This window comes from Leiobunum rupestre, chromosome 1 (assembly GCF_980474605.1).
Source record: "Leiobunum rupestre chromosome 1, qqLeiRupe1.1.hap1, whole genome shotgun sequence".
Taxonomy (NCBI): Eukaryota; Metazoa; Arthropoda; class Arachnida; order Opiliones; family Sclerosomatidae; genus Leiobunum; species Leiobunum rupestre.
In genome coordinates this window covers 46,326,771-46,337,062 of record NC_143384.1, presented here as the reverse complement: position 1 = coordinate 46,337,062, position 10,292 = coordinate 46,326,771, and the positions used below count along the sequence as shown (strand labels likewise).

General features: G+C 35.3%; 1 protein-coding gene across 2 annotated transcripts in view; it reads left to right on the top strand.

The window, feature by feature from the left end:
* Positions 1-918: 918 nt before the first annotated feature.
* Positions 919-10,292, top strand: part of Nup75 (nuclear pore complex protein Nup75) — a 29,970-nt gene continuing 20,596 nt past the window's right edge. For both annotated transcript variants that reach the window (XM_090180367.1, XM_090180369.1), the window contains exon 1: positions 919-998. In XM_090180367.1, coding sequence (XP_090036493.1) covers positions 966-998 — 33 coding nt within the window. In that variant the 5' untranslated portion in view covers positions 919-965. The remainder of the gene's footprint in view (positions 999-10,292) is intronic.

The window sequence follows — 10,292 nt, the reverse complement described above, 5'->3', positions numbered from 1 at the left end:
AAAGGTAAATCAGGAGATTCAATCTCTTCATTGGGCAAATATATTAATTTTGAAGCATTTTTTAAAGTTTACAACTGAGATTATATTTAAAACAAACAATTTATGACTACATCGATGATAAGATAATTAAAATTGTAGTACTAACCATTCGGCTTTTTAGATTTGGGTAGTTTATTTTGACAATAATCGTGATTCCTTTTTAGCCCGAAGCCCGAACGAGGACACGAGGTCCATATATCGAAGCAGACGAACCCGCTGAAAATTTTCAGACTAAACTTCCACCCCCACCTCTCCCACTAGGGAATCGCATGAGACAACGCATTTCGCGTACGTTTCTACCCCCTGCCGGAACTCAAGGTTGAAATCTCTAAAATTCGTCTGCACATCGGGCTGCGTACGTCAAATCGTACGAATCACAACTATTCGTCCAAACGTTCTGAACTATCCAGAACTTTTGCGTGACGTCACAGCTTAGTCCTAAGTCGTTCTCTTAACGGTTCAGAACTCACGAATAGTTTTCAGCTAGTGTCACCGGAGAGAATGACGTCACCTATCTCCCGCTATAGGAACGGAACCAAGGAGGATTATTATCCTCCTTGGCGGAACCACTCTACGGCCTCTCATTGGCTGAAGGTTCAAGGCTAACTGGCGTCAAGCTCGGCCGTAGGCGGCAGCATTCTAGTTACCTATGAGATTTCTATGGATTTTCCTAAAGCTGTTTAAATAACTTAATATAATGTCAGATAAATAAAAAAAAGTTATTAATACGTTGCCTACGATTTGTTTTATGTTATTCCACGTGACCATATTGACTTATTTAGTTTAAATTGTTTCTATGAGATGGCGCGACTATCGCTATTCCACTCTGATGGCAGCCTTCTAGCTGGTACGTCCTCGCCCAATCCAATCGTGCTTCTAGTCTAATTCCTATTTCTATGCCCTGAGCGGACAGGCCTGAAATCCAAATGGCTAAGCGGGAAAGTAAAGGATGTATTTTAGTAAGTATTTGTTTAATTTCAATGACAATATTAACCATATTCTAATTATATTTGTTGAATTCCTTGAAGCATAAAGCTTGGCTCACGAAACCGGGCATTAACGTAACACTTAAATTTTATGTCGTGGTTGCTACGCCGCGTGGTAGGCTCGTTTTTATAGTATTTCCGAGCGTCTTAAAATTTTTTCTTCGAGCACTCAGAGGTGTAACTGAAAATCATCATTAAGCGGAAGTCGGTACAGTGACGGACCTTATACGTTACGTTTAAATGCTGTTGAATTTGTTGAGCAAGAGCACCAACACTTAATGCCATCCATCTATTTGGAGAAATAGGTATAACATAGAATGTGCATGATTGAAATTGTTACAAGGAGCCACCAAACACTACCGAACATGATGGCTCTATGTGATACCTTTGCTCAAGCATAGACAGAGTTATGTAATTTCTGGCTGGGAGATGGATGGGATTAAGCATTTCTAATTTTCATGGTATCTGAAATTTAATTAATTACTACTAGGAAGAACATTGAAATTTTAATAATAATATTAAAATAATTTTTAATGTCCTTGGTGAAAACTAAAGACACCCAGTAGCGCCGCCAGCAGTAGGCACAAGTAGGCATGTGCCTACGTTGAAAATATTTGTGCCTACTTCGGGGCCTCCAAATTTGTGAAAAAAGGCCTCCATTTTTTTAAGAAAATATAATTTTATAATATTTTTTTTTTGAAATTCTGATATTTTTCATCGCTTCTCTTAAAAAGTTTGTATTCCAGAATTTGTGGGCTCAAAATTATAAAACATCGCAGGTTTTTCGGAAACATATGACTTTCAGTAGACACCGGTTACAACTTAAGATTGTAGCAGAGAGATGCTGGGGGGAAAGCCTACACTTAAGGTGTAGAATTATTTCGTGAAACCATTTGTTGTTGCCCCCTATTGAGTACTGTTGTTGAAAGAAAATGTGCCAAAAGATCTTTTGATAGAGGCTGGTGGGAATTCAGTATAATTCATTCCTCTTTCTCACTGACTTATCTAGCGCTATATAGCAAAATATCTTTTTTTTTTCTGGGAATTGTTAGTGACCACCGAAATTTTCCACCACGCGGGCGACATTTGGCACCTGTTAAGAGGGAAAATGTGGGATTGTGGGAGGGGGGAAGATAAACCTGCAATGGTCTTGGAGAGCAAAGGTGAATTTCTCAGAATTCCGACGAATGGCCAATAACTGTTCGGGGGTAGAGGGCGAACCGGTTGTAAATACTGGTTTTGGATTGCAACATGGAACAAAAGTGGCTTCCTTGACTCGGCGGACCTCTATTGTAGAATTTTCAAGTCTTCATTTCGAGAAAGGAACAGTTCTCTATTTCAAGTCTCTCATTCAGTAGTTAGTGTAATTTTTCAAAAAGCCGTTTTAAAGGCTACTACTTTTTTAAACAGCCTTTTTTAAGGTTATTAGTATCATAGCCAACTAAATACATACAGGCCATGATATGAAAAAATAGAATAGGGCAACTTAGTGATTTTATGAACACCCCTAGATGGCGATCATATGGGGTTTAGAAGCGCGGGAAATTTGAATTTGGATTTTAAAAGTAAGGTAGTTTCCATATCTATATTTTTATCTTTCTTTTATCATTATTATTATTAATTTCAAATTATGTATTATAATTACTATCATCTCATAAAGCATGTTTCAAAAATAAAAAGAATACAGTTTATTAGAAATTTCAGTTAATATAACTTAATTTCCTTAAAGAGTCAGGTACTTTCTTGGCAATGGTTTCTTGTTATAGTTCTTTCTTTTTTGTTTGAGATCAGTTATATCATTTGCGTAATTATCAAGGAGAGGTCTTACATATTTTGCAATCATTATTTTACAAAGGTTTTCATACTCCTCGCACTGACATTTGAAAGCTTTCGTTATATAGGGCATTAAAATGAATTCCAAAATATTTAGGCTATTTTGTCGTGGTAGACATGGTAAAACTGCCATTACAAAATCTGTTACAATTACTGACACATTTATTAGGTAGTTACTCGGATATTTCAATCCTCCTCGGTCTAAAAAGTTTACATAAGATAATATTGGAGAATTGTTTTTTTAGTTGGTAAAGCAAGTCGAGGCAAAAAAAACATGTGAAGTTCTCTTCGGCAAATCTACCAATAAATCCAGCAATCATAGCCACTGCGGTGTTTCTCACTGTAATTGGGCATGAATCTAAAAATTGAATATTATTATAATTTAGTTAGAACAAAAGGTCATTAAAAACATATCATAGTGATAAAATTCACCTCTGACATCAACTTTTCCAATTCGATTTGAGTATCATCATTACATTGTAAGGAATTGTTTTTGATACAGTCTTCCTTTGAACATTTCCATTTTTCAATTTTCGCAAGATCCTGAATTTCTTTTAAACTAGTACTTGAACTGGTTATGAGCTGAGAATCTTTATCTGCATTGCCATATTTCGATGGCTTGATCAATCCAATTTTTAGGGTAGTTTTTATGGCATTCACACCACTTCTTACATCCATTGTATTATTGTAGCCCCCCCATTTGTCTCACATGGCTAAAGAACATTTCAATTGCATCACTAGATGCTTTACTCGTTAGCACGTAAAAAAAAAGAATTTAGAAGAAACTTCACCAGCAACACTGTTGATTGTGTAGTTAGGCAAACAGCTTCGTATGTTTCTTCACTGAATATGAAGGTTTTGTGGGTGCCATTTTCTTGGATCATTTGTATAAAGGATAAATTCTGGCCCAAGCCAATCTAACCGCTCATCGTTGATGTCAGAAAAGGGTAACTTATTTTCGTTTCTTGTGAAAATTTCTTGCTTTGGGCTACATATATCATGTATTTCGTACCACTTACGAATAATTTCCATAAAGTAAATAGATGTTTCAAGGTCTTCCAGTTCATCAACATCACAAACTCTAAGCCGTATGTTTGTTTTTAATGCTTTGGTGACTTCCGGAGAAAACAGTCAACATTCATTTTTTCTATATTATTTGGATATAAATATTTTCGGCTCAGGAATCTGACTATTTTCACTACATTTCCCTTCTGAAGCTCATAAAGTCGTTTCAAAAACTTAGCTGAGATAGTCAACCCAATGAAAGAAAAGTCACGGTCCAGAAACTGATTTCTTAAATTTTTCATTATATGCATTGGGTCAAATGACAAAAGCAGCGTTCTGTTGTTATCTTCAGGGTGAGGTACTTCTGAGACACGATACTTTAGTTTTTGCATTGTCAGTGATTAGTCGTACAACCTTAAATCCAGCCATTTCAACTTCTTTGATTACTTCTAAAGTAAGCTTATGGAGTAACTCTCCGGTTAACTTTCCCGTAAAGAAGTATGCAACTGGAATTCTATAATCTGACGACAAGAAAACACAATAAATGTGTTGCGAGGCAATCGGTTACCCCAAGTTCCATAGCAGTGGTATCATTATTTCCAAAAAATTTGTCAAGTCGTCGATCGTAGGTATATTTTGAATGAATAGACATTTCATCAATGACAATTGATCCAAATTTTTCATGGTCATTTTCCAATCTCTTGTAGTCTGCTTTCAATCTGGCCTTTACCAGGGTGGTAATTCCTGTTTCACCAGTAGTAGCACCTAAGTATCGCTTCAAGGTCTTTGGGTGTGGTAAATGTAAGAGAGCCAAATCTCTTTCATATCGATACGCAGATGGAGATTTTTTATTCCATGTGCAGCATATTTTAAGGGTAGACTCTTGAAACTTTACTTTCTTTTTTCTGAATGACATAATTTGTTCAAAAATAAACTTGGCTTTAATATTTCCATTTCCACTGGCAGTTGTTATTTATTGAAAGAATTATTTTTAGTGGTCTTGTGTTCTTTAAGTTTTGAAGTTAACGTTGTTATTTTCTCTTTCATTTTACTAATTTTTCTCTTGAGTTGCGATATGATACGTGTTTGTTTACGGTTAGATGTGCAGCGGGCCTTGAGTTTCTTTGACGTAATACTGAACTCACGGAGACTTGGATACCAATTTTAGCTGTTTGAGATGGTTGTTGAGATTCTGAGATAGGAAAGCATTCGATGGGAAAATTTTGATTGACAAAATTAGCGTCCATTGTTATTGATGTGCTTAACGTTGACGAACTTTGCAAAATGTAATTAATATCCTCGAATGATATTTCTTTTGATGAAGTACTTAAAGAACTCTTATGTACAGATTTGATTTGCTTAGTAAGTCAGGTTGATTGAGAATAACTTGAAAGGAGCCTCTTGGAGGGACTTATGTTACAAGTTTCAGCTTCAAGAAATAGTCTCCTCTTCTTTAATTGATTTACACGATCACAAACAACTTTTTGAGGTGAACCACAGTTTGTTTTGTCAGGTATCTATGTTTTTGAGGTATTAGATTGCAGGTTTCCATATTGCTCTTCCTGTTTCTTTGCTTCGACTTTACTTTTTTGGTTATTTAAAAGCTGAGATGACTGGATGAGTATACTTGGACTTAAATGACTTGAAAGACTAGGACTTAGATTTCTTGAAACGTTTGGACTTAAATGAGATCAATTTCTTGAAAACCTAGGACTGAAAGGAGTTTTCCTATTTGAAATTGAGGGAGACATGTTTATCGAAATAGTTGGATTAGCGGCTAATTGTTGGTTAATTTCATTGGTAGTAATAACTCTTGGTTTCTTTACTACGACTTCACCTTGAAACACTGAAGGAACTGCATGTTGTAAAAGTCTTTTTCGACTTTGATTTAAGCTTGGTCTATAATCAGAGTTCAGAAAATGTTTGCTACACAAGCGTGAATCAGAATGCAGCTTCAATGCTGGTTTGTTTTCATCATCTCCTTTTAATTTAGACAAAATAACTTTTTCCCAAGCATCACGTTTTTTATCGTCATCAGGAAATTTATGAAAACGAATATTGGAAGCATTAAGATTTTTTTGGCTGCTCAGTTTCTTATTATTGGATTCACAGTTCTTGATTATGCAATAATGAACCATTTTGTTGTTAGTACAATTTCTTAAATTTGTACTACACATATCACAATTAACTTTGTACTTCAATTATCACAATCAGCTTTGTACTACAATTATCACAATTAGCTTTGTACTCTTGGCTTATTGTTGTACTTCACATTTTGCTGTTAATCACACTCAGCTATGTATCACAAAAACTTTGGCTCTGATATGACAAAAATAGTAATAGATTACAAGATGCATAGTCAAATTATGCAAGATAAATCTTGATAGGAACTCAAACCAGGGGCATAGCAAAGTACTTCATAATACTAACAATAAAGAAAGGAAACATGAAACATTAAAGTTCCACTCCTCTAATATCAACGTAACAACAAAAACTTACCAAATATAATGAATATCATGACTAGGAACTGCTCCCACTCCAAGGTCCGTCGAGAAAAATATACTAAAATCACTAACTCTCCAGCATGTCCCTACCGGCGAGCCCCAAACAACGGCCAACTATGGGTGATCAAAGTTGGCCGTGCTCCGAAGTTTTTACCCATATGGTTGCCATCTAGCGGTGATACATAACAAATGGCCCCAGCCAAATAAAAAATTGGTAAAAAAATACATATCATGGCCTGTATGTATTTAGTTGGCTATGTTAGTATTTACTCTTTTCAAAAAGCCTTTTTCAAGGTTATCAGTAGATACTTATTTAACAGCCTTTTTCAAAGCTATCAGTAGATACTTATTTAACAGTCTTTTTCAAGGCTATCAGACTAGTATCAGTAGATACTTATTTAACAGCCTTTTTCAAGGCTATCAGTAGATACTTATTTAACAGCCATTTTCAAGGCTATCTGTAGATACTTATTTAACAGCCTTTTAAAGGTTATTAGTATTTACGCTTTTCAAACAGCCTTTTTCAAGGCTATTAGTAGATACTATTTTAAATAGCCTTTTTAAAGACTATTAGTATTTAATCTTTTAAAAAAATATTTTCAGGGCTATTAGTAGATCATACTTTTTTCAACAGCCTTTTTCAAACTCAAAGCTATTGGCTAATTTTAAAAATTAATTTGAGTTTTTATCAAAGTGATTCAAATGAACACCAGAAAGTTTATATCGGGGGCTCAAAAACTGAAGAGAGAAGATAACTTAGTTCATAATCAGAAAGACGTGATGGAACCACAATGGTCGGTCAAATTAAATAACGTTCATTCCGATATCATGAAAGTTCAAAATAGCGTTGAAGTTATACCAAACAACAGTATGGCTACGGAAATTGATCCAACTGCTGGCGAGATTTTGGAAATACCAATTAATATCGAGATGTTACAGATTTAGTTGAAAACCCCAAAAGCAACTTTGGCATTGAAAAGGCAGAAATCCCCAACGCCTCGTTTAATTTATCTACATGTATTAGACCGTTCAACATTTTAGATATTAGTTTGGATAAAGATTGTTTGCCCAAAACTTTGATTGGTGGTAAAAATCTAGGCTTTAATTCCTTGTGGTACGCCAAGTACCCAATGCTTGAGTACTCTGTAGCGAAAGATAAAGTTTATTGTTTTTGTTGCCGGCATTTTATCAGCGGCAGTAATACAGCTTTTATTGATGGATATATGGATTGGAAAAATCCCCGTCTATAATTCATCTGAAAATGTTGAAATCTCAATATAATATTTTTCGTTTAAGAGATATTAATATTTACATTATACCCTACAAACCTTTGTTTTGCAATTGCTAATTCGCTTTTTACCTTATCGCTGTCTCTCAACATGTATTTTGATCAGAGGACTATGGAGGGATTTTCAATTTCACAAAGAATAGTTTCTCTTAAATCCAGCTTTCGTCTTTAATAAGTGCCTTTTAATAATAAGTGGAATAAAAAGGGGGGTACATGTAAGAAACTAAATAATCACCACATTCCTTTGAATATTGCTTAACAAGTCCAATATAGGTTTCTTTCGATACACACAAGTAACAAATGTTTGAGATAAGATTTCTTCAGTGTCTTCATTGGTTTCTTGAACAGCACACGAAATGTTAAAAATTTTCATTTATCCCATTAAGGAAAGGGGTGCAACTTCGATTTGAGTTTTACTTAAAGGAATAAATTTAAGATACTGTCGCGTACCTTTAATTGTTACCACTTTCGAAAATCTTTCTTCAAAAAAAAAACGTTTTTCAATTATTTCGTCATTGGAAACGTAGAAAAATATTACGTTTTGAAATGCAGAATTCAAACATCTCCTTTGGCGATAATATTTGCCCTGATACTGGCTGTTGAAGACTAGTTTTAGCAGTTAGCCTCTTGACTGTTCCTTCAATGCCATCACACGGCCCTTTTCCGTGGGAGGTTGCAAAAAAATGCCACTCTCCATCTATACCGAAACCGTCTTTGTGATGACACAGATTACAAAAATTATATATTTTTTATACTTCCCGGCCTAACCATCAGAGAAATAGATAATATTTCTCAAATTAGGAATATTTTTTGTTAATATGTAATTAATTAAGATTGGAACGTGTATACTCCTGTTGTAGAGTGAAACCTAGTGTCACTAATTATGCACACGCTTTTATGAATCAAAGGTTGGTTTATAGTAAACTACGTATGGGTGCAGAGTAGCCTGAGAATTTTTCCAATGAAAGCCTTGAACCTCGTCTTGAACTACAATTGAATAATTTTCTGAAAAATCTCCAATCACGATAACATTCCCAGGTTCTAGTGTTTCTTTAATCAACTTCAAATATTCTGACTGGGCTTTAGACGGGAAATGGTGACGGGTAAGTTCTATTATTTTCAGGGAAAGAGTTGGTAAAAAGTCGTCTTTTGATTCAGATATGTTCAGGAGATAAGTTTTGTCTGTCGAAATCCACTGTATATAATCGATTTTTTCAAAATCGTCCAGCATTGAGCATAGGTTTTCATTACTTAAAATTCCGTTTTTTCCCCGGGCAGTTTTTGCACCATCTCATCATGCATTTTCTATCTTCAACATTACAAACAGTAAGAGCCATAATATCATTTTGTTTGTAATTGTTGTTGGGTAACTTTGCCATAGCCAATATGTAGTGCATGTTGTGTGTAATACTTGGTAGTTGAAACTATGTGCATTTTTGTCATGGTTTTTATCAGGTCTGGCAAACCTGCATACATTCAGTTTTTCAGTCAGTCTAAAGCCAGCCACCATAGGTGTAACATGTTCACTCATTAATTACTAATAAATTAATTCAGTTTACTTTATTTGGTTTGTTGTCATTCCATATTACCACAGAACATGGTAGCAGAGCGTGGTTGTGGAATGATTTAATAATATTGCGAGTTTTTGGAAAGAAGGCAAGACCTACGAAAATACAAGAAATACGAAAAAATCGGCACAAGAGCCGTCTGCTTGAAAACCAATATGGCGGAAGGTGGTATGATCTTTCCCGGACAAGTTCGTAAGCTCGATTCTTTAAATTATGAGGCTTGGAAATATGAGATGGAACAACTGTTAAAACACCATGGATATTGGGGAATAATAAATGGTACAGAAAGGGCCCCGGTTGCATCTAGTACTCAGGTTGAAAGAGATAAGTTCAATGCAAGGGATGCCAAGGCCTATGCTGTTATTGCATTGAGTATCAATGAGAATTTAAGAAGTCTTGTTGAAGGGACTGACACTTCTGTTGAATAGCTGTATTGAGAAAAGAATTTTATTCAACAGCATATCAACCCGGGGAAAGTATGGCAGAATTTATTGGCAGGCTTTATAATATAAAGACTCAGCTGGCCAATGCAGGGAAGATTGTAGACGACGATGAACTATCGTATCAGCTGATAGGGTCACTCCCAGATGATTATAATTCCTTGGCATTACAAATATATCAATTTCCCGATTCCAATTTTAAACCCGAGGTAATAAAGAAAATGTTGCTTGCAGAATATGGGCGCCAGGTGGCCAAGGAACAGAGCTTGGTAGATGGTTCTGATGCGTTATTCGTAAATACGAAAAGCACGAAAAGTAAAGAACCTAAGAGGAATGACAATCGAAGGTTGTTTAAAGGGAAATGTTACAATTGTGATAAGTATGGCCACTGTTTTGCCGATTGTAAAGGTCAAGGCAAAGGGAAGAGTTACTTAAAGGGAAAGGAGAAAAAGAAAGATCTTACGAATAGAGCTGGTTTATTTGCTACAGCGTTTTGTACTGCTGACGCAACACAAGAATGGATAGTTGATACAGGTGCTACACACCATTTCTGCAATAACAAACACTGGTTCTATACCTATGAATCTTGTGATGTAACTGAGGTCTCTGTAGGAGAGGGGAAAACTAAA